A 22868-nucleotide genomic window follows, 5' to 3' on the forward strand; every position below is an offset into this window, starting at 1 on the left:
CGCTGAATTAGCTATTCTTCTAGCTGTCTGTTTGCGTGCAAAACAGATGTAAGAGGAAGATCTCCGATGGGCTTCGACAAGTCCGGAAGACGTTGCCGCTCTTCACCTGCTTTAGGAAGGTGCTGATGCTTTCACTCCCTTAGCGGTCTCTGGACTCCAGATGTAATGTACCTTTGTAAGATTGCACAAAGAATTGGATTATGAGACGATGAGAGGCTAATTGAGCAGTGGCTACCTATCTAGTACCTATCGTAGAGTTTTAAGCGTTGTAGCTATGTAGGACTATGTGTACCCCGTGGCACTAAGCACTATCTAGGAAAGTGACATCGGGGTGAGTGGAATAGAGATGGAACAATGAACCGTAGGTTGTTTATTTGTTTACTTACCAGTATTTGCTGTGCTTGCCTGTGGAGGACACTCTAGCGCACAAGTCTATTATCCCGTGCCTTTATATAGCCCTGGTTATGGTGGGTATATTATCGGCGGGGTTACTTTTCATCCTGGTGATGGCAATAGTAGCTCCTATGTATTCTGCTACTAGGTTAGTAGAGACAATGTCAACACTTATATTGATCGAAAAATACAATGGAAGATATCTCTTTGTTCAGTGACTGCCTACGTAATAGCCACCAACGAACCCAACATCATGTGCAGGTAATAATAAGAACGAATGTAAAATCAAAGCAGGGTATTTGTCCCGGGACACGCGGGCTCCTGTATTTCCATTCCAACTGTGGTCCCAAACGAGAATTCCCCGAACGCATGAACTCCTGAAAAACCATCGGTGCTGAACTCATGACTTCGTTACGACGAAGATTAGAATGCACCATGCAACCGTTGCCCCCAAATGAAACGCACAGACCCCGATCTCATGCAATGCAAGTCGGTCCGTCCCATGTCTGCGGGAACAACCGAACGGACGACGACGATTATAGACGAACCAATTATTCGATGTCTTCAATGTCGCGGTGCCGGGCCATAACGTGTTTCTTGTACTCCTCCTGGTCGGTGTCCCAGAGCTCAGCAGCTTGAGCGTTGAGAGGGCTCGCGCTAAGGAACGGTTAGCATTAACGGTCGCAAACATTGCGATGTGGTTTCGTCTTACTTGTTAGGTTCACCCAGCAGACTCTGCAGACTGAGGAGAACACTCTGCACGTTGTAGACGGCACTCCACTTGTCCTTTAGGATGTCCAGACAGATGCGGCCGGAGAAGTCGACATTAGGGTGGTAGATGGGAGTTTTGAATAGAACAGTAGGGGGAGCGTAAGGGTAGTTGTTGGGGAAGGCAAAGGAAAGACGGAAAGTAAGTCCTTCGTAAGGAGTTTCAGCCGGTCCGCTGATAGTGGCAGTCCAGGAGAGGAGGTTGCCGTCGGCGTCAGGGAAGGCCGAGATTCCCGGAGAGGGGGAGAGCATTAGCTGCATCAGCTCGGCTTGGAGGCTGGCGAGATAGAATGATAATCAGTATGCAAGATTCCAGAGGAAAAGTGAGTGATTATGAAGGCTGCATTCAGCATCGGAGTACAAACCGTTTGGTGACGCTCTGAATGTCGGTTCTCTGGGCTGACGAGTTGAGCTTGGACGCCTCGTGGGCGTCAGGAGCCGAGTTCTGAGTGTCTTCCATGCTGTAGTCCATTATGAAGAAGTGTAAAGAGATCGGGGGTATAGCGGAAGTAACGGTCAGTTTAAGAGGAAGAGACGATGACGAGAGTTTCCGGGATGGGAGGAATGCCAGGTAGAGTTGAACGGACTGTCGTAATCGGTAGGAAGAAGAAGGAAGAGGAAGAAGAAGAGGGTTGTCTGGAATGACGCTGGCTCCGAATGCAGCGGGACAGTTGGCTGGAGGGGAAGCGGATTGACCCACCCGATGAATCCCCGGATGCTGTGAACTCAGAACAAGCCTTGATGGAACGTTAGGCAAAAAAGGTGGAGGAATGGAAAAATGTTGTCTGCCAGTATCACTGAAGTAGTCAAGCTCAAAATCCTAGAGAGATAGAAAGCGAGGGGGGGAAGAAGAATAAAAGTGGGTTCATGTCGGGTTGACAATAATGGAGGGGATGTTCGGTCTTTCATTGTTTACTCGGCCATCCGCCCGGCAACGCCGCCGCCAACTGATTCTTTGGGGCTCCACCAGATGACCGGTCCAGATCATCTTCATCCGTCACGCTTGGGAAGTTATCGTGAGTCGCTAGTCATTTTGTCATCGCGAAACTCAGTTTTCTAGTGATTCTCCCGTGATGGGACCTCAAGGTTCTTGTAAGGAGAAGAAGTGATGATGTACCATTTTTCCTACAAATCTTCTAATCTTGTTGTCGGTTAAGTGGAATACTGGCCAGTGTCGATGCAAGTTCATACAAAGTAATTGTGGTGTCGTTTCGGTGCGACTCCGGATCTTTTTCCCTACAGTTGGGCTTCATTATTGGCTGCTGCGGGTCCAGATCGAGCCAGCAAAAGCAGCGTGGCCAGTGTGTCTGTTAAGTCCAGGGCAGATCAGGCGGTCAACTAGTCGATATAATGCTCGTAGCTGCATCTCTCCTGGTCTTCGCATTCCTCACTCAAGTCAAGTAACTTCAACTATTCTCCTGTCTTACTGATCTTTGGTTCCATCTCTCTGTCGAGATATCCCCCTTCCTCCCTACCCATCATGTTGGGTCCACTAAAGGCTGTGCCAGGCAGCCGATCAACAGATTACCCAAAGAGGATAAAGTGGCTCTCGCGTTCCGCCCAGCGCGTTCTCTTCAGCTTCGTTCTCCTTCCATCGCCCTTGCATTGATACTCGCCACCATCACCCGATCATGGCTCAATATTGACTTCCCCTTAATGACACGATCTGTGAATCTCAGTTGATCTGTCATATCTACTCGTTTTCGTGAACCTTCGTCAACCATGCACCACTCTCAGCTGGCCCCGTTGCCGAATGACTTGCCGTTTCGCATCGTTTCCAAAACAATTGGTCAGGGTGCTTACGCTTGGTAAGATTGACTTCATCGATTGTGCTCTGATGTTTAAGATTTCAAGCATCTGCTGACGAAGAGTTACGGTGCAGCATCAAGAAGGCCGTCCCCACCTACACAGACAATCCCGTTTTCGCAGTCAAGTTCATCCACAAAGAGTACGCCGCCCGTCATGGAAAGGTCAGCCCGCGTCAGCTACAAATGGAGGCGACAGTCCACAAGCATATCGGGGATCATAATAATATAATCTCATTCTTCCAAACCGGGGAAGATGACATCTGGCGTTGGATCGCGATGGAGCTGGCCGAGGGTGGCGATCTGTTCGACAAGATCGAGGCTGACGAGGGTGTTGGCGAGGACATCGCGCATGTATACTTCTCGCAGCTGATAAGTGCCGTGGGCTATATGCATTCAAAGGGCGTGGGCCACCGCGACATCAAGCCGGAAAATATGCTCTTGACAGCCGACGGGAACCTGAAAATCGCAGACTTTGGGCTAGCCACGTTATTCGAGTACAAGGGCGTGACGAAGTTGTCTACAACTTTCTGTGGGAGTCCTCCATATATTGCACCCGAGGTGATATCTTGCAGTAGCAAACATATGATGAAAGGTGCAGGCTACCGACCCGATCTAGTGGACATCTGGTCCTGCGGAATCGTCCTGTTCGTCCTCTTGGCTGGCAACACCCCGTGGGATAGTCCGACAGAGACCAGTTACGAATTCCAGGAATACCTCGCAACAAATGGACGCACATCCGATGAGCTTTGGCAGCAATTGCCTATAGAGACTCTTTCGCTACTACGTGGAATGCTGAACATCGACCCCTCAAACCGCTTTTCCCTGGAGGACGTTCGGAGACATCCTTGGTATACCCGACCGAACAAATACCTATCCCGAAATGGCACATTAAGGGATCCGATCAACTTAGCTACAACCATGTTCGAGTCACTCCATATCGACTTTTCCCAAGATCCTTTCGCTCAACCCCATGGGGGTAGTTTTGGTGGGGGACGAATGGATATCGATCTGGGTGATGGGATTGATGCTGAACAAAGGATATCATCAACGCAGCCGGAGATGCCGAGGTCTGATATGCTGGTCGACTGGGATACCCCGCAAGTCGCGGATGCGTTCTCATCAACACAACCCCTGGGGCGACCGTTCTCTGCCGACGACATGTCGGCCCTCGACCATCTAGAGGATGAGCCGTCAATGTCACAATTCTCGCCTCATCCGTCCGTACCCCTGAGTCGGACGCAGAAAGCGCAGCGATTCCATGACATCGTGCCTTCTCGTCCCATGACACGATTTTTCTCTACGTGGGAGCTTAAGATTCTAGTTCCTCTCATCTGCGAGGCTTTGCATCGTCTAGGGGTTCCGGTTCCTGCGGTTCCCGCTGTTTCCGCAGGGGACACTTCCGCCATGCTTCGTACCGTGACTCGGGATGGGAGGATGTGCACTCTGCAGGGTAAAGTCTTGATCGAATGTGTCTCCGAGGGCCTATTCGAGATTGAGTTCATGAAGGTGAAGGGTGATCCGCTGGAATGGCGGCGTTTCTTCAAGAAGGTGGCCGTGCTTTGCAAGGACGCCGTCTACAAGCCTGACTGCTAGAATACAGCCAGGATATATGCTTATGCACCTCGACCAGGCACCCATGTTATTGCTGTTATTGCCTGGTGTCACGTCTGACGGTTAATGTACGAGTAATGCCATTTATGACGGTTGGGTAAGGATTGGGTAGGGAAGGAAAAGGTTTTGGCTGCCTATCAGGTTCTGGCTCTTAGTTGATGTTAGTGTTTTGACTCGAATGAGTGTCGAGAGAATGGAAGGCCTTCGGAAATTTCAAGAATCATCAAGAATCCGTGCGGTGCAACTTTGCTATATATAGGACTAGTAATCCGCCTATGATAGCGCTGGAATGTAGTATCCGGCATTCCAAATGCAACAAGAGCTTTTAGGTTACAGGGCAGAATAATTCAATTGAACTTCTAGACCAACCTACGTAAGCCACATAAGCCTTTCTATATGCCTTAGCAGTTTTAATCAGTTACGGGTGAAGTTGATCGGCGATGCTAGACTGAACTGTTGCTTGTCGGCCTGCGCATCCCCCACGTGACGACGGTCTAGATTGCGGATTGTGGGGGGATAAAATGGAGCTTCATCCCCAAGAAACAGTTATGGCCTTTGCTTACACCCTCCGTCGCACAAGCTAAATGAGTCAGACCCGTTGGCCCTCAATGGTTCTCTTTTCCCAGTCTCACCCATGGAGAAACTCCCCGTAGAGATCCTCTGCGAGATTATTGACTGTACGCTGTTTGCCCCCATTTCTTCCAGGGTCCAGGTTACCCCACATCACCGGTTTCATGCCATGTGCTAGACCTTCATTAGCATTAGCTGACGCACCCTTAGATCTCACCCCACACGAGCGGGTACAACTTCAGTCCGTCTCGAGGCGGCTATTCTCCGTGGCCCGGGATAACAATCTCTGGAGACTCCACTGCTTCGAAGAGTCATGGAGCGCTTCCGGAGCCTTGCGTTCCGCTACCAACAAGACCTCCGAGAGCCTGGTCACCAACTCCACGGCTTCCCTCAGCTCATTAGGCCAAACTTCGCTTCGATCGCTGATACAGCCAGGCGCGTCTGGGCTCAGAGATGGTAAATCAAGCGGCTTGGATCAAACGCCGTCTTATGGACAAAGATCCAGAGCGGCGGCGTCGTGGGACCCGTCTTACGAAGGGGAGGAGGTGAACTGGTACTCGGAGTACATTGCTCGAAATGGCCCGATTTCACTTAGTTGGATGCAGCAACCCTTCTCCAGGGTATCACAGGGTGGGAAAAGGGAATATCGAGAGGTCAAAGGAATGGGACTGCTCCGGGACTGGAGTACTGCTCGACAGAACAAAGTCGTTGCGCCCCTTGATGACGGTAGTGTCTGCATTTGGGATCTCAATCACTCGCATTCGATTGGATCCCAGAGCACAAAGGGTAAGGTTCTTGGGGTCAGCTCGCCGGGGATTTTGATGGCCAACCGGTTTGGCAGACGAGACAACTCTGGAGCAAAGCAAGCCTTGGAATTTGTGAATCTCGGAGAATGTGTCAGCGTAGACTCTATGCGTCGGAGGGCCTACCTGGCTGTCGGAAATATTCTAAACGAGGTAGATCTCGAAAGTCTCACTGTTATTTCCCAACAACGCTTCCCATGGTCCGTTTTTGCCTTGTCCCAGGAGACGGATTATTCTGTACCGTTGACGGTGGCTACCACTCTGAGTCTTCACATCTACGATGGCAGAATGTCAGCGACGGAGGAGCAGGAGGCTATCACTCTACGCTGTGAAGAGCCGACCGTTTCGCTAGTCCCCAAATCTGAGATCTATTCTCCGCCCGATTCACCACTTTTGCAGCTACAACCGAACGGACAACCCCCGCACCGGATACGGAGCCCTGATCTCTCAAAGAATAGTGACAACTATGCACCCTTATTCCAGCCAGGACCTCTCTCGCTTCTACACCCTCCCGCACCGCACGTGAACTCGATCTTCCTCGCTGGCCGATTTCCCAGCATCTTACAGTATGACCGTCGCTTTTTCCCACGGCTTCAGAACACAATTCATTCTGGTGGTCAACTCTGCGGTCTTGCTGCTGTTCCTGCGCCGCGATTCCCTGTCTCTCCCAACTCCGAATTTCCCGCCTCCCACAAATTGGTGGCCTGCGGTGACTACAAGGGGCGGGGTTCTCTTGAGCTCTACAATCTCACGCCCTCCAACACCAACGCCAAGAGCGATCCATCGGGCTGCTCGTCCAACCTGTCTACAGTGTACCAAAATCGGCAGAGTGTCGCTAGATCCAAGGTGCTCTCAGTCGAATCACACGGGACCCGAATTGTATACTCCGATGCAGACGGCAATATTAAATGGGTTGAGCGTGATGGACGTTCCGAAGTTCGGCGCCTGAACATTAATTCATACCAACCGCAGCGAAGATACTACCCACAGCGCAATGGGGAAACGTCCACTCATTTGGGAAACAACGCTGGTGCCAACGGTGAAGAGGAAGAACAGTCCTTCGGATTATGGGGTAGCCTATCGCGGTCTCGCAGCGAGGGCGAAGTTGCTCGAAAGATTCTCCCAACCGGCGGGAGCTTGACAGGTGATGAACTACTTGTCTGGACAGGAGAACACATCGGACGCGTCCATTTCTCAAACCTCCCGGACATGGGTCCAGATTCGGACGAAGAAGATGATGCTATGAATATCGATGGAAATATCGGGGAAGCGGAGCGTGAAGAGCGACGGAACAAACGGCGGGAGCTACGTCGGCGGGAAGATGAATATGCCACGATGATGCGCAGGGCAGTGGAGAGGCAGGCCGACGAAGTGAGACGGATGGGGGGCCTGGGGCTGTGACTTGAGGATGATGTTTTCCTCCAGTAAAATAGATGAAGTGCATCTGATTAACGCATACTTGTTTTCAAGATTCTGTACGTACCCCTTCATGCATGATTCGTTGGTTTGGTTGAATATACCTCCAGTTCGGGCTTGATGTTATGGTAGCGATACCCTTGTGCTTAGATAGAAACTGCGAGTTATTCTTTTTAGATCAGACTTACAAGATTACACTCTGTCTCCTGACCGGTTGCCCCTTACGTTTGTCCGATGAATTGCCTAGTTCCACTGTTTTCGGGTGCGGCGATAATCTCCAACGGCCTCGGCCTGCCGCGATGACTGGCTTCTGACAAACCATTAGTGAGCCCCCACGGGTTTTGCCTTTCCTTCCCATTCTCTCGGTCTCTTTGAAGGGCTCCGCTTTTGCTTCTTTGCTTTCAGTTACACATAATTTCTACCATATCCTATAAACAGCTTCTTCAATTACCTCATTCTAAAAGTAAAGGCGAAATCCCATCCCCTCTGTCATCTCCTCCCCGCGTCCTCCGAATCCGAGCCTCCGAGTCTCCGCCCCGAAGATACAGTCATCCCACTCAAGGATCGCGACGGAATCGCAAAGCACAGTGTACTCGGCGCAATTGTTATAAACCCTTGAGGTTTCGCACCTAAACTGGGTTCAATTCGTGAACAGCACCATCAATTCCAAACCTACCATTCGCCCCATTCCACCAGAGGAACCATTTACCCTCAAGGTAGCATTTAGCCATTCCCTCAGCCCCGCCTCCAATTCCGCAAAGCAACGAGGGGAACAATTCTCCAAGACAACCACCTCCTTCATACAAGACAACCAAACCTGAACAACCAGCCAACATGCATTCTCCTTCGGACCCAACCCTCCAATTCGACTCTATTGAGGACACAATAGCAGCCTTCAGTGAGTCACCCAGCTCCAGAACCACCCACCCGCGCCGGCGCGGGGCAAATCCATCCCACCACACCCATGACACATACATACTACACCCATATAACTAACAACCATACCAATGTACCAGAAAACGGTGAATTCATCATTGTGCTCGACGATCAAGACCGTGAAAATGAAGGCGATCTTATCATCGCCGCCGACTCCATCACTCCGGCGCAAATGGCCTTCCTAGTTCGCCACACAAGGTGAAACCCCCATCTCCCCCACCCCCCACCAGCATATCAAATGTTACTCAACAAGATCATCTATGCTAACGATGAATGAGCAGTGGGCTGATCTGCGCCCCTGTCACCCCCGAAATAGCCGCCCGACTCGCCCTCCCCCAAATGGTTACCGAGAACGCCGATCCCAAGGGAACCGCATATACCGTCTCCGTCGACGCAGCTGATCCTTCCATAACAACAGGTATCTCGGCACAGGACCGCGCCCTTGCCTGTCGGATCTTGGGATCTCCCACCTCCACGGCAGCAGATCTGCGACGACCCGGCCATGTGATCCCACTACAGGCTAAACCCGGAGGTGTCAGGGAACGTAAGGGACATACAGAGGCGGCAGTGGAATTCTGTCGGTTGGCGGGCAAGACACAGGCCGGTGTCATCGCCGAACTTGTGGAGGATGGAGAGGTCGTCCAGGGAGTTCCGGAGATTGGAGGCAACAATGGGATGATGAGACGGGATGGGTGTTTGAGATTTGGCAAGAAGTGGGGGATCAAGGTGTGTACGATTGAGGATCTGGTGGAGTATGTTGAGAAGGTGGAGGGTGCTGCTGCCGTTAATGGGCACTGAGTGAGTGAGTGAGTGAGTGAGTGAGTGAGTGAGTGAGTGAGTGAATGTTGGTCGATTCCTCATACATTATTTCTTTTCTTCATCGCCTCTCTTACATGTCTTCTTGTTCCATATTGTTCTTGTTGGAGCATCTTAACATGCGTGCTTTCTACTGTCTTGTTTCATACCTTTTATATTCACTCTCTTTCGTGGTTTACCTCATGGGACCGGATGGAACTCGTTGCATTCAAGGGGGAAAACAATTCGAAAATCGGCTGGGTGTATATACTTACTAGATGGAGGGTGCACGGTTGGAGGGATGTCGGCTTCGTCAATAGAGTTAGTAGCTTTTGGCTTGGATATCAACCGAATGTATACATATGTTGAACATAACCATATAATTATCACTCCTTCCTACTGAAGTAGTAGATCAAAACATCCAACCAGGAACCTGGACAAGCCTCTATAACCATTTAATTATCCGGGTATCGATTTTGCTAATATAATTGTACAGGTAACCATAGAACAACCCCATGTCTAATACCCCTACAAACGCCAGTATAATGCAATGTAAGCCCCAAGCAAAAACCAAAAAAGACAGTGGCACACTTTTCGGAACCAGGAGGCGACGAAACCAAGCACTACCGTTTGAGGTGCGAATAATCTCTCAAAACGCCCATCATGTGAGTGTTGGTGGTCTTCCCACTCCGCCGTGGCTTCTTCACCTTCTTGTTCTCAATCTTCGGCCGGGCCTTGACAACCTTGTTCTTGTTGGTAGGTAAAATACCCGCCTTTTCCAGCTCTTCCTTGACAGCCTGCTGATCAGGAACCTTGATCTTCTCCCAGATCTGACGGAACTCAGGATCAAAGTGCTGAATCAAGGATGGATCATTAGCCCAAACCATCTTGGCATGATCGTCCTTCTTGTTCCGAGTGACCAGCAGCTTGCCTTCCTTCTCGAGCTTGTTGATCGTGTCCTCCACATTTGGCCAACCCTCGCGAAGTTCGCGCACACTCATTCCCGCACCAGTCGACTGGGACTGGAGTTTCTGGAGTAGCTGTTCGGCAGTACGGATATTGTGCGGGGGACGGAAGCTGAAAGTGCCTTCGCCATTTGCGCCGCTGGGGTCGTACTGGACCTTCTCGTGCATCTGCAGAATGCTCCGCAGTGCTTGAACATAGCCTTGGTCGTTGGCCCGATGTTGAAGGGACAAGTAGGAGACGATATCGGCAAACTTGAGTGGAATACCCTTGGACTTCATGTGCTCGATGGCAAAGACAACTTGCGTCATGATATCCTTTCCTGTGCCGGTATTGGCGGGCTGCGAGTAAACGATATCCGCATCGTGCCGTTTGCGTCTCGCATCGTCGCTTGGAGTAGGTGTAGACGTAGAGGAGGGAAGCTGGGAACTGCTCGCTGAAGTGTTGTTGGCGTTGTGCACGAAACGACGCTGTTGGGGCATTCGGGCTGCATAGTCCATAACACCAGCGTTGAAGCTCTTCAGCTGCTGTTGAAGATGCGACATGTTGGCGGTGGTAAGGCTGTGCCTAGATTACACCTGAGAAGGAGACGTAGAACGAAGATCGAGGCCAAGGGGGCAGTGAAGCCAGATTGAGGCGAGGCCTCGCTTTGTGAGAGCACAAAGTAGCTCTGTTAAAGGCTGTGTTATATCATATGAGAACAGAGAGAAATGGGCCAACCCCGGGGGACAATCCCTAGATGAAGACTACCTCACAGACGAGGTAAATAGAATCAGTGGGGATGTGGGGAGAGAAAGAGAAGGAAGAAGGTCGTCATCCCCGCCTGAGACTTTGCGATGCACCCGTTCCGGCCTGAGGCGGACATGACATCACGTGAGTGTTGACATACGCTAACCATATCGAGAGCTCCGCCCAGCCATGGAGCCTCTCGTTCGTTACATCTCATCGCGCAACGGGGCCCTGTTCATCTTCTCCCCTTCACTAGTGCCCATTCCATCATTCCCAGCGCTATTCCATGGCTTAGTCTGCTACCTGGAAGCTGTGCGCTCTCGCTAAGGGGAATTTCTTTCAACGCGCAGCAGACCCATTCCGATTCACCTACTGTGGCTTGTTCCGTCACTTCGTCCATTGTTTGTCGTCATATAGCATTACCCTTCATTTGCCAGCAGCTATCGCTGCGGACAGCCCATGGTAATCATGGCTGCTGCTACGATTGAGTTACCGTTTATTTCGTCGCACTACGCCATTGCCGAGTCGACTTTGAGCACCCTCACTACAGCTCCTACGGTCGAACTAGTCAACCAGCTTTTGGAAGCTATTACCACAAAAGCACGCGAGCATGATGAGCTCAAGTCTGATAAGATACGCCTCGAGGTGGAACTCGATAATGCCGTCCGCTCCAGAGACAACAAAATCAAGGTCCTGAAGAGCTCGGTCGAGAAGGGTCATGCCGAAGTCGAGGAAACAAGGAAGAAACTCCACGAGTCCGGTTAGTTCCTATGCGGACCCGCCACTACGCGTTTACTTACGCTCTGCAGAAAACATTCGCTCTACCCTGGAATCCGAGATTGCTACACTCAAGTCGTCCTCCACGTCAAACGAATCCGAAGCCAGCTCATTGAAATCTCGTATCTCGTCGCTCGAAGCTTCCAACCGAGACACTCTATCACTCCTCGAATCCAAGTCCGCAGCCTATGACAAGCTTGCCGAGGAGCTCTCGACACAACACAAGAAGACGATCGAATTGAGACGCGAACTCTCCACCGCCGAGCAGAACCTCCAGGCCGCAAACTCTGCCTCCGCCAGCGCCAAGTTCCGTGAGCAGAGCCTCCAGCAGGATTTGGAATTGACAAAGAAAAACAACGAGTGGTTTGAGACGGAACTGAAGACTAAGTCCGCCGAGTATCTGAAATTCCGCAAGGAGAAGAGCGCCCGAATTTCGGAGCTTCAACGCGAAAATGAGGAGATCAGTGCCAATGTTGACTCCTTGAGACGGAGCGAGAACGCCCTTAAGAGCCGCCTGGATGAGGTGGAGCAGCGTTATGAGGAAGCGCTTTCCAGCATCAACCAGCTCAGAGAAGACGCCATCAAGGCGACCGAGTCGTTCAGAATCGAATTGGATAGTGCGAGTAGACTGGCCGAATTGCAGTCAAATGCTGCCGAGACTTCGAAGCAGCGTGCCAAGGAATGCCAACTCGCTCTGGATAAAGCAAGAGAAGATGCTGCGGAGCAGATTTCCCGTCTCCGAGTGGAAATCGAAACCGAACACGCCGACAAAGAAGCTGCTGAGCGCCGCGTTGCTGAGCTTGAGCTCACGGTCAGCCAGCTCGAATCCGATGGTTTTGCTGGAAGGAGATCCATGAGCCCCGCGCTGAATGGCGCAGGGCCCAGTACCCCAATGCGTCCCAGTACTCCAGTGGGCGCGTTTTCACCTAGAGCGTCGCGCGGAAAGGGAGGACTCACCCTGACGCAGATGTATACCGAGTACGACAAGATGCGGACATCGCTGGCCATGGAGCAAAAGACAAACCAAGAGCTTAGATCGACTCTAGACGAGATGGTCCAAGATCTTGAGGCCAGCAAGCCTGAAATTGATGAACTTCGTGCAGATCACGGTAGACTCGAGAATGCTGTTGTTGAAATGTCCAACATCTTGGAGACCGCTGGGAAGGAACGGGACGATGCAACTAAGGAGGCAAGGAAGTGGCAAGGTCAAGTGGAGGGATTGGCCCGTGAGGGAGACATTTTGCGTCAGCAACTCAGAGATTTGAGCGCCCAGATTAAGGTTTTGGTCTTGGAAAATGCCATTCTGAAGGAAGGCGAGACCACGTACGATAGGGAGGAACTCGAGAAGATTGCACGCCAAGAGATCGATGACTCTTCCGCTGATCTCAACCCGACCGGACGTTTCATCAGTCGCAACTTGATGACGTTCAAGGATCTTCACGAGCTCCAAGAGCAGAATGTCACTCTCCGGCGTATGTTGAGAGAGCTTGGGGATAAGATGGAGGGCGCAGAGGCCCGCGAGCAGGATGCCATCCGTCAACAAGAGCAAGAAGAGCTGAAGGAGCTGAGAATCCGGGTGCAGACTTACCGTGACGAGATCGCTAACCTCGTCGCTCAAACAAAGAGTTATGTTAAGGAGAGGGATACCTTCCGGAGCATGCTTACCCGCCGTCGTCAAACCGTTGGCGACGCATCTGTCTTCTCCCAGTCTCTTCCTCTGGGCGCAGCTCCTCCCGCTTCCGAAGAGCCGGCCAAGGATGTTCCAGACTACGCTGATCTGTTGCGCAAGGTGCAGGCACACTTCGACAGCTTCCGCGAGGAGTCCGCCACCGATCATGCGGCATTGAAGCAACAGGTCAATGAGCTGTCCAGAAAGAACAGTGAACTGATGAGCGAAATCAGCCGCTCCAGCAGCCAGCTTGTTGCCGCCACCCAAAGAGCAGAGCTTCTCCAGGGCAATTTCGACATGCTCAAGAACGAAAACGCAGAAATGCAGAAACGCTACGCCACTCTTCTGGAGAACGCCAACCGGCAGGACATCAGGACTCAGCAGGCTGCGGAAGATTTGGTGGAGACGAAGGGTCTCGTTGAAAGCCTTCAACGAGAGAATGCCAACCTCAAGGCAGAGAAGGATCTCTGGAAGAATATCGAGAAGAGACTCATCGAGGACAACGAGACGCTGCGCAACGAGAGAGGCCGACTTGATTCTCTCAATGCCAATCTTCAAACCATCCTCAATGAGCGTGAGCATACCGATGCTGAGAGTCGTCGTCGTTTGCAGAGTAGCGTGGAGACTCTCGAATCGGAGCTTCAATCCACCAAGCGGAAGCTTGACGATGAGGTTGAGGAGGGAAAGAAGGCATCGTTGCGCAGGGAATACGAACATGAGCAAAGTCAGAAGCGAATTGATGACTTGGTGACGAGCTTGGGCGCCGCTCGGGAGGAGTTGGTTGCTGCGAAGACGACAAGAGATCACTTGCAGTCGAGAGTCGACGAACTCACTGTCGAGCTGCGTAGTGCGGAAGAACGCCTCCAGGTTGTGCAGACTAAGCCAAGTGTGTCTGCTGCTCCTACTGAAGCGCCTGCGGTTCCGGAGGAAGGCCAGGAGAGTGGTTTGACGCGCGAACAGGAGCTTGGTATTGAAGTATCCGAGCTCCGTCGTGATCTGGAGTTGACAAAGAATGAGCTTCAGCACGCGGAAGAGCGGGTGGAAGACTACAAGGCTATCAGTCAGCAGAGCGAAGAGCGTCTGCAGTCTGTTACTGAGACCCAGGAACAGTATCGGGAGGAAACGGAGCGTCTCATCGAAGAGAAGGATAAGAAGATTCAGGACCTTGAGAAGCGCATCGAAGAAATTTCTACCGAGCTTTCGACTACGAATGGCGAACTTACCAAGCTGCGTGACGAGCAAGGGGAGGCTGGCCGGCATTTGGAGGAGCAGAAGGCCGCGCTGGAAGCAGAGATCACAAGATTGAAGGACGAGAATGAACGGCAGATCGCTTCTGCTCAATTCCACCAGGAAGATCTCAAGGCACAAGCCGAAATCGCGCAGCATGCCCAACAGAACTACGAGAGCGAGTTGGTCAAGCATGCCGAAGCCGCGAAGAACCTACAATTGGTCCGTTCCGAAGCTAACCAGCTGAAGCTGGAAGTTGTCGAACTCCGGACACAGGCCGACACTTTCAAGAAGGACCTTGCTCAGAAGGAGGAAAGCTGGACTGAGATTAAGGACAGGTATGAGAGTGAGCTTACGGAACTGCAAAAGCGCCGCGAGGAAGTTCTCCACCAGAATTCGTTGCTACATACCCAACTCGAGAACATTACAAACCAGATCGCAGCCCTCCAGCGTGACCGGGCTAACATTCCTGAGGGTGATGAGGACGGAGAGGCTGGGGCGCCCAACCTCGAAGGCCTCCAGGAGGTGATTAAGTTCCTACGTCGTGAGAAGGAGATCGTCGATGTGCAGTACCATCTGTCAACCCAGGAAAGCAAGCGTCTTCGTCAGCAACTCGACTACACTCAGACACAGCTTGACGAAGCCCGGCTTAAGCTCGAGCAGCAGCGTCGCGCGGCTGCCGACAGTGAACACAGTGCTCTCAGCCACAACAAGCTGATGGAGACCCTGAACGAACTCAACCTGTTCCGCGAGAGTAGTGTTACGCTGCGTAACCAGGTCAAGCAGGCAGAAACCTCACTTGCGGAGAAGTCTTCTCGCATCGAAGAACTTGTCCAGCAGATTCAACCGCTAGAGACTAAGATCAGGGAGCTAGAGAACACTGTGGAGACGAAGGATGGAGAGCTGAAGTTGCTGCAGGATGACAGGGACCGGTGGCAGCAACGTACGCAGAACATCTTGCAGAAGTACGATCGGGTAGACCCTGCGGAAATGGAGGGTCTGAAGGAGAAGCTTGAGACCTTGGAGAAGGAACGTGATGAGGCCGTTGCTGCCCGGGACACTCTACAAACCCAGGCTGCTGCATTCCCAGAACAGTTGAAGCATGCGGAGGATCGTGTGCAAGAATTGCGCACAAAGCTCACGGACCAATTCAAGGCTCGGTCTAAGGAGTTGACTGGCCGTATCAACGCTAAACAAGTGGAGCTGAATACGGTCGTGCAGGAGAAGGAAGTTATTCAAGAAGAACTCAAGACGACTCGGGAGGAGCTGAATGAGTTGAAGACGAGGATGGCCGAGAAGCCTGCAGCTCCTTCAGCTCCAGCTGTTGAAGGAGCTACGGGTGTTGACTCAACACCTGCCTCTCAGTTCCCTGCGCCAACAACCCAGCCGCCTGCCGCTTCTGATGACCAACGCGTGAAGGCTCTGGAAGAGAAGGTGCAGCGCCTTGAGGCAGCTCTTGCAGAGAAGGAGACGGCGTTGGCCGCAAAGGAGACAGAACATGAGGCCAAGATCAAGGAACGGTCTGACAAGCTGAAGGAGATGTTCAACAGCAAGCTGGCTGAAGTCCGGGCTGCTCATCGGCAGGAAGTTGAGCGGTTGAAGTCCAGTCAACCAGTCGCTCCCCAGGAACCTGGAACCCCAGCTCCCAAACCCGAGCAGGTGCCAGCAACGCCGGCGACTCCTGCGGCTGCTCCCGCGACACCCTCCAAGGACACTGGACTGCCAGAGCTGACGGACGCACAAGCCAGGGAGCTTGTTGCCAAGAACGAGACCATTCGTAACATCATTCGGAGCAACATCCGCACCCAGGTGGCTAAGCAGAAGGAAACCGACAAGCAGGAGAGCCAAGCCAACCAGGAGGCCATGAGCACACTGGAGCAGAAGTTTAACGAAGAGAGAGAAGCGTTGAAGAAGGCACATGAAGAGGGTGTGGAGGAGAAGATCAAGGCTGCCGTCGAGTTGTCGGACAAAAAATCACTGGCGAAGCTAAGCATGCTGGATACCCGATACAGGACAGCCCAGGCCAAGATCGATGTGGTCCAGAAGGCTGCTACAGAGACACCTCAGAAGCCTGTTGTCGAAGTGTGGGAGGTCGCAAAGACCACCAGAGCGCCTCCGGCGGCGCAGGCCAAGCCCGCCCAGGTGGCATCCCCTGCGCCTGCACCGTCTCCCGCGCCCGCAGCGGCCCAGGCTACCCCGGTGGTGCCATCGCCGTCGCCTGCTCCGACGGCCACTCCTGCGCCCACACCCGCAGCTACGCCTGCAGCTGCACCCCAGGCACAGCCTGCGGAGCCTGCAGCAGCTTCCACAGCCGAGCCACCTGCTGAATCCACGCCGCAGACAGGTGCCCCAGCGCAGCAGCAACCGCAGCAACAACCTGCGCCTGAACAGGCAGCACAACAACAAGCTGCACCTGCAACGGCACAGCCAGCTACCAATGCTCCTCCGAACCCGTTCGGTCAGAGCCAGAACAAGCAACCCACCTCGTTGCCCAGCAAGCCCCCGGCCGGCAATGCTCCTGGTCTTATGCGAGCACTGACGTCTGGATTGCCCGTCGCACGAGGCGGCAGAACCGGCGGCCGTGGCGGGTCGCAGGCGAATCCTTTTGGCCAGCAACAGGGCCAGCAGCAACAGGCGCAAGGTCAGGGTCAAGCCCAGCAGCAAGCTCCTAGCCAGCGCGGCTCTGGTCTGCCCCGGGGCCGTGGCGGACGCGGAGGTCACGGACGCGGCGGAAACCAAAATGTACAGGCTACGAATGCCGCTCAGCAGGGACAGGCTAGTCCAGGCCGCTCGCTGAATGCCGGTGCTCGCCAGTTCGTGCCTCAGGGCAACAAACGTGCTCGTGAGGATGGAGGAGAAGCTGGTGGCGAAGGAGGAACCACTGGAGGAAAGCGCATGAGGGGAGGAGGTCATACCCGGGGGTCATAGGGATCTAGGACAGCGTGAATTGCATTTTTCTTTCATTTTTTTTTTTTTTTTTCATGTACTTTATGTCTCAATGTGTCTGCTGGGATAGGGTAGATGTTCTATGCAACATCAGATTTCTTTTGTCTTACACGATACGTGCCATCATTAAGATACATCGAACCTAGCAGATCAAGAACGTGCACAACATGCTTGCAGTAGTTTTAAAATCACATAGCAACTGGGTATAGAGCAGAAACAAACACCCCCCACCTATCCCACCTTCTCCCCCATCATCCAACAACCTACCACAATGAAAACAAGCTCATCTCCTCCTCCCCCCAATCAACCTAACCAACGCATCCCTCTCCCTCTGCAACACCATCAACCTCGCCTCCTCAATCACCCTCCCCTCCAACCCATTCCCCCCTACACCATTCCCACCTCCACCCCCTCCAGCAGGAAAAACCACCTTACTCGGCTCCACCCTCCCCACAGCCCTCCTCCTCCTCCTATTCCCACCCCCCCAAACAACCATCCAATCCGCAACCCCATCCCCATCCGCCACCTCAACGCCCGCACACACCCGACAATGCGATCCCACGACCGCCCTTCTCCCAATCACCGCGCGCGCCTCCACACAACTCGCACTATGGATATGCGCCCCGGGAAGGATCTGTGCCCCTGGACCGATTGTCACGCTGTTTGAGATGCGGATAGGTAGAATTGACCCTTCGTCTTTGCTGGCGATGCCGCTTGATGTAGATGTAGATGTGGATGTGGAGGTGGAGGTGGTGGGCGCGGACCCGATAATGCTCTTCTCGCTGATTATGCATCCGTTGCCGATTATCACCGGCCCCTCGTAGGAGTAGATTCGAGCCCGTGGGTGGATTATTGTGCTCGCTCCGATGGAGATGGGGTGCGAGCCTTGGATTAGGAGGCTTTCGGAGATGGTGGCGCTGGGGTGCGCGGTTATGGGGGTGCGGTGGTGGTGCGAGGGGGTGGATGGGGGGCGTTGTTGATGGGAGTGTGGTGTGGAGGGTGGTGGTTTGAGGTGTGTTGATGATGTTGATTGTGGTAGTGGTGGTTGGGATGGGTGGTGTTGTCGGGGGTCCATTTCCGGGTTGGTGGTGGTTTTGTTGGTAGTGGTGTTCAGGTGAGGTTGTAGAGAAGAGGTAATTGAGAGTGGTGAGAAGACTTGTAGGTAGGTAGGCAGTAGACTGAGTATTGTCTGTTGTGTTGGGTTGTACTGTGTTGTGTTGTTGATCGTATTTGCGGATGTTATGGTAAAGGTTGATTGAATTCCGCGGAGGTGAGTTGTGGAGACTCGACACGGGCCCGTGAGTCCTCCGTAGAGGAAGAGTAGCACCATATGCTCTTATAGATTAACACCACGTTTAATATAGTAAACCGGTCTATTTAATGTACACATCAAAAGTATATGTATATAGTCGTCATCTATCCCATCCGGGTATCTATCATCATATCTAAGTAAAACCCAACTAAACGCCAACACCCATATCTACAACCCATATCTATAACTCAACACACACGCCATCACTCTTCATCCCCATTCTCTACATCCCCCTCCTTGCGCTGCTTAATCCCATTCCTCTTCCGCCACGCCCAAACTCCCCGATCCACCTCCTCCCTCGTCATCCCATCCTTGACTAGGCAAAATGTCACTCCCAACTCAGTCTCAACATTCCGATTCCTCGCCTCATCATCGAAGAACAGTATCTCCTCATACGCCACCCCACTCGCCTGCTGAATGCGCGAGAAATGCTGCGTCTTGTTTGCCGGGAAGATCTGCACGTAGTCGAAGTAATCCAGTGCGCGCACCGACTTAGTCTTCGCCGCGGGGTTATCAGAGAACGTAGGAATGATGTGCAGAGCTTTGAGCATGTCGCGGGCGAGATCCGGGGAGTGAGTGCGCGAGGCTAGAGCCAACGGAATGTTCTTGCTTTTGCATGCGTAGACGATTGAGGAGACGGCGGGGTAGAAGGCGAACGATTCGTTCCAGCTGTGGGAGGTGATGGTGAGTTACATGGTAGTAGTTTTGCTAGGGGCTGAGGGGACATACCGATCCGTGCAGCGGGAATTGTTGTCGCGGGGTTTAATCGGGGCGCTGACGTGCGTGTCGACCCAGAATGGCCAGAGAGTGTAGTCGAGATCAAAGGCGATCAGTTTCGGGAGGGGAAGGCCGTCGTTGAAGGTGGCGGGCGAGATGGAGGCATCTTCTAAGGGCTGAGTGTTGGTTCTTTTAGTCCGCATCATGGTTGTTTGAGCCTAGGGAGTATTCTGGATCGACACGCTATCTCTCGCTTTTAGGGAAAGTGTGAGAAGTAAAGAAGAGGTGAATGGTGGAGGTGAAGGTGAAGGTGAAGGCGAAGATGGCGAAGATGGATAATGAGGGGTCACGTGCGGGGAAGGGGGATTCACCAAAGACTGAGTGAGGCATCTTGTAGTAAAACTTCGATCCTACGTGTCGATAGTTCTTACATCTATTACGCAGAAATCAGTTTTCATCATCATTATCATTATTAAGCTATTATTATGGACTCGCCAGACAAGGATCCCGTTGATCAGTGTCATACAAAGACCAGGCTCTGGCCGGCAGACATCCCGAATCTGAGTCGAGCACCTTCATCGACTGATCACTCGTACAGTGGCTCTCCTTTTTGAACTTTTGATATCATGTCTTCTGCGTTTCACATTGCGATCTGAAATACCTGTCCTGCAGTTTTCATTTCCCCTTGATCGACTTCACCTTGGATCGATCAGCCTTCCACACGCTGTAATTGAAGCAATCCAACGTCTGGAGGAGCTTCCAAATCTGTTGGTGCTCTTCGGCGCCTTGGAATGTTTGCGCGTGTTCGAGGGCCTCCCAGCTAGCGGCGTACTTCAGAATGCAATTTTGTTGCTCATTGTCAAGCAGCCCATTCGCGCCGACGACATAGGCAATCGTTCGTCGCCAAACCTTCAAGGGAACGTCGAACCGCAACATGCGGTCTTCATCAGGGTTCTGGCTCCTTGTACCCGAGCTTGAGGACGCTGCAGAAGGGATTGGTATAACTTCAGTCGCGACAGCCGTTTTCATCGATGCAGATGGTTCATATGCCTCCTGAGGCGTGGGAAATTCGGAGACGAACGCTTCATAGCGGGAGTAGGATGGACCGGCGCGTTGTCCGGCCCCTTCAGGGGCAGTGTTCGTAACCGGAGGGCCTATGTGCGCGATATCTTCACCTGGATACGAGTATGCACCAGTATTAGGTTCGACAAACCGCACGCGAGTCCGGTTACGAGGCTCAACAAACTCCACATGGGCGTAGTTTGGCCCATCAGATGAGCTGTCGTCTCCTTGAATCGACTCCGCCTCTTTCTCGCCTTCGTCTACGCGTACGTTATTCTCGACATCGGCGCCTCCCACCTTACTATCCGATCTCGGACGATTGTCATCATCCAGCAAGATTGTCCGTGATATGAGCATCATTTTCAGTGCGGTGCTCCAAAGTGTGCTGCTATGCACGCCTTCTATCTTGATTGCCTCAAGTTGGACGCGTTTGCAGAGACGAGCGTATTCGGTTTTCAGATCATTCCCAACCTGATTTGCGGGTTTCTCGTCATGGTCTTGTCCTTTGTTTCTGCCGCGGCTGGCATACTCTTTGCCGTCATTCTCGTCGTTTATACTCTGCCCTTCAGCCTCTGTATCGGACACCACATCACGAAGACTTTCTGCCACCTCCAGTAGCCGCACTGTGTATGGCGGGAGATCATTGGTAGGGCGCCAAATTATGCTCTTGCATAGGGACGCAGTTTGAGGAAGAGTCACAGACTTCCCTAGAGGAAGGAACTTAAGTAGGTGCTCCGGCGTGTGTTGAGCTCTGAGCATGCTTTGCAGATGAAGGGCACTGGTGTTGGACAGTCCAATCTCCGATAGGATGAGATGAGGAATGGAACGCAGACCCCGAGTGCAAGTAAACTCGGCCTCTTCGGCCCATTCGATTTGTGTGTGGCCTAGAAAAGGCCATCTGTTAGTTCCAGATACATACCTAAAGAGGGCGCCGTGCACCTACTTTTCGGACGGGCGTTTTTACCCTTGTCAGGCGACTTTTTGGATCCCTTAGGCTCGTTTTCCTTGTCCGACAACTTCATTCTAGCCAAATCATCATCAATTGAATGACATTCGGCGTTAGGGTCAGGACCAATCATGTCCGGAGCATCACTCAAAAGCCAGTCGAGGTCACTTTTGAGGTAGACCCGCGCGAAGTGCTCAACGCCCAGACAACCAAGGGGGTTACCACTCAGATCAAGCTTCTTGAGCATGTAACAATTTTTGAACTTCCCGAGGAAGGCCTCCCACTTTTCAACATCTTCCGCAGTCTCAATGTGAAGCTGGTTCTTGGAGAGATCCAGTTCCCGAAGGTCACCTTTCGATAAAGCGACTACCTCTGCCAGTTTAGCCAACGACTCCACGGTAAGCTGGTTACCTTGCAAGTGGAGCTCAGCGACCCGTACTATGCGGGAGGTATGAACTTTGCCCTCTCTAACTTCTTTGATTTCAAATTTGATGCACTCGATCAAGACATCGATGAACTGGTTGAGGCCATCATCCGTCAACTCTTTCCCGGTAATATCGATTTCAACGACAGGGTCACGTAAAGCCGATTCATGGTTGCCCGGTTTATTGCGATCTTCAGGCGGCAATCGCTTTTTCTATAAGCAGTTGTCAGTCTACTTCGTTAGAGTTCAGACTACACGACTGCCACCTACCAAGCTAGTTAAGACGGCCTGGCCCGCTTTGATGCCTCTGATCTTTCGCTATGAAGCAAGTCATCGTCAGCCTCTGTTCTCTAGAGTTAACATAAGTTGAAACTCAATGAAAGAACTCACGCCAAGGTAGTTGAGCTTCCCCATATTGAGGAACGACCACGAAGGTACAGTGTGCAACTTCTCTGATTCCAAGTTAGCATGCCTGCTTCAGAAATACTGACGAGTCCAAGATAACAGAAGTGATGAAACCGATGAAAGATGGGACGGGATATATTGTGCCCAACTATTCGCTTAGCGATTGTCAAGTCATGATGCAGCGAGGCGTGCGGGCGCGTCACCTGTGTCAAAGTACACACAACCCCGAAGAACAAAAGACAGGATTCTGTGAAAAAGGAATCATATTGAATCACATACCTGACTATTGATGTGCTTCGAAGTTAATTTCGGTATGTTGTGATAGATGAATCGTCTATCGACGCGAAGTTGGGAAGCAGAAGATTGCTTGTTAGTGGAGAAGAACAGAGAATCTAGATCAGTGAAGAGGAAAGTGTCAACAGCCAGCCCTATATCGAAATGTATACAAATCAGCACTAGCGTGAAACACTACCTGTGTGTTTCTGCACTGTTTCCATGAACTCGCTAATGCAGATTAGGAAGAGTCTGGAAAGAGAGTGTTGGAAAGTGAAGGCGGGTGATGTGGACATGAAAGTCACGGACAAAGCTAGA

At 52.2% G+C, this 22868-nt stretch overlaps 8 protein-coding genes across 8 annotated transcripts; 3 read left to right on the top strand and 5 right to left on the bottom strand.

Annotated features, from left to right (window-relative positions):
* Positions 1 to 558: 558 nt before the first annotated feature.
* BO88DRAFT_403602 (putative ubiquitin conjugating enzyme (UbcK)) lies at positions 559 to 2020 on the bottom strand. The gene is made up of 3 exons (XM_025706402.1): positions 1527 to 2020; positions 1106 to 1438; positions 559 to 1050 (listed from the first exon to the last, which is right to left on the bottom strand). The coding sequence occupies exons 1-3, from the start codon at positions 1631 to 1633 to the stop codon at positions 945 to 947; spliced, it is 546 nt and encodes a 181-aa protein (XP_025564459.1). The 5' UTR covers positions 1634 to 2020; the 3' UTR covers positions 559 to 944.
* A 457-nt stretch (positions 2021 to 2477) lies between these two features.
* On the top strand, positions 2478 to 4652 carry BO88DRAFT_252184 (putative serine/threonine protein kinase). The gene is made up of 2 exons (XM_025702224.1): positions 2478 to 2969; positions 3044 to 4652. Exons 1-2 carry the CDS (start codon positions 2884 to 2886, stop codon positions 4560 to 4562), a joined length of 1605 nt encoding a protein of 534 aa, XP_025564460.1. The 5' UTR covers positions 2478 to 2883; the 3' UTR covers positions 4563 to 4652.
* Positions 4653 to 5009: 357 nt separating this feature from the next.
* Positions 5010 to 7354, top strand: BO88DRAFT_385451 (uncharacterized protein; the record flags this gene model as incomplete). Its single annotated transcript, XM_025704743.1, has 2 exons — positions 5010 to 5257; positions 5340 to 7354. Exons 1-2 carry the CDS (start codon positions 5215 to 5217, stop codon positions 7352 to 7354), a joined length of 2058 nt encoding a protein of 685 aa, XP_025564461.1. The 5' UTR covers positions 5010 to 5214.
* A 611-nt stretch (positions 7355 to 7965) lies between these two features.
* Positions 7966 to 9208, top strand: BO88DRAFT_252201 (3,4-dihydroxy-2-butanone-4-phosphate synthase RIB3). Its single transcript, XM_025702225.1, has 3 exons — positions 7966 to 8267; positions 8386 to 8503; positions 8587 to 9208. Exons 1-3 carry the CDS (start codon positions 8204 to 8206, stop codon positions 9101 to 9103), a joined length of 699 nt encoding a protein of 232 aa, XP_025564462.1. The 5' UTR covers positions 7966 to 8203; the 3' UTR covers positions 9104 to 9208.
* Positions 9209 to 9525: 317 nt separating this feature from the next.
* Positions 9526 to 10876, bottom strand: BO88DRAFT_403606 (transcription factor TFIIE subunit TFA2). The gene has a single exon (XM_025706403.1). The coding sequence runs from the start codon at positions 10606 to 10608 to the stop codon at positions 9724 to 9726; it is 885 nt and encodes a 294-aa protein (XP_025564463.1). The 5' UTR covers positions 10609 to 10876; the 3' UTR covers positions 9526 to 9723.
* Positions 10877 to 17544: 6668 nt separating this feature from the next.
* Positions 17545 to 18647, bottom strand: BO88DRAFT_442755 (transferase hexapeptide domain protein). The gene is made up of 2 exons (XM_025709976.1): positions 17847 to 18647; positions 17545 to 17822 (listed from the first exon to the last, which is right to left on the bottom strand). The coding sequence occupies exons 1-2, from the start codon at positions 18484 to 18486 to the stop codon at positions 17695 to 17697; spliced, it is 768 nt and encodes a 255-aa protein (XP_025564464.1). The 5' UTR covers positions 18487 to 18647; the 3' UTR covers positions 17545 to 17694.
* Positions 18648 to 18779: 132 nt separating this feature from the next.
* On the bottom strand, positions 18780 to 19731 carry BO88DRAFT_385466 (Mg-dependent acid phosphatase). Its single transcript, XM_025704744.1, has 2 exons — positions 19453 to 19731; positions 18780 to 19392 (listed from the first exon to the last, which is right to left on the bottom strand). The coding sequence occupies exons 1-2, from the start codon at positions 19644 to 19646 to the stop codon at positions 18927 to 18929; spliced, it is 660 nt and encodes a 219-aa protein (XP_025564465.1). The 5' UTR covers positions 19647 to 19731; the 3' UTR covers positions 18780 to 18926.
* Positions 19732 to 20115: 384 nt separating this feature from the next.
* Positions 20116 to 22286, bottom strand: BO88DRAFT_336831 (uncharacterized protein; the record flags this gene model as incomplete). The annotated part of the gene is made up of 4 exons (XM_025702912.1): positions 20116 to 21386; positions 21446 to 22085; positions 22143 to 22190; positions 22263 to 22286. 4 exons carry the CDS (start codon positions 22284 to 22286, stop codon positions 20116 to 20118), a joined length of 1983 nt encoding a protein of 660 aa, XP_025564466.1.
* Between the last annotated feature and the right edge of the window lie 582 nt (positions 22287 to 22868).

This window comes from Aspergillus vadensis, assembly GCF_003184925.1.
Source record: "Aspergillus vadensis CBS 113365 unplaced genomic scaffold BO88scaffold_7, whole genome shotgun sequence".
NCBI classification, from domain to species: Eukaryota; Fungi; Ascomycota; class Eurotiomycetes; order Eurotiales; family Aspergillaceae; genus Aspergillus; species Aspergillus vadensis.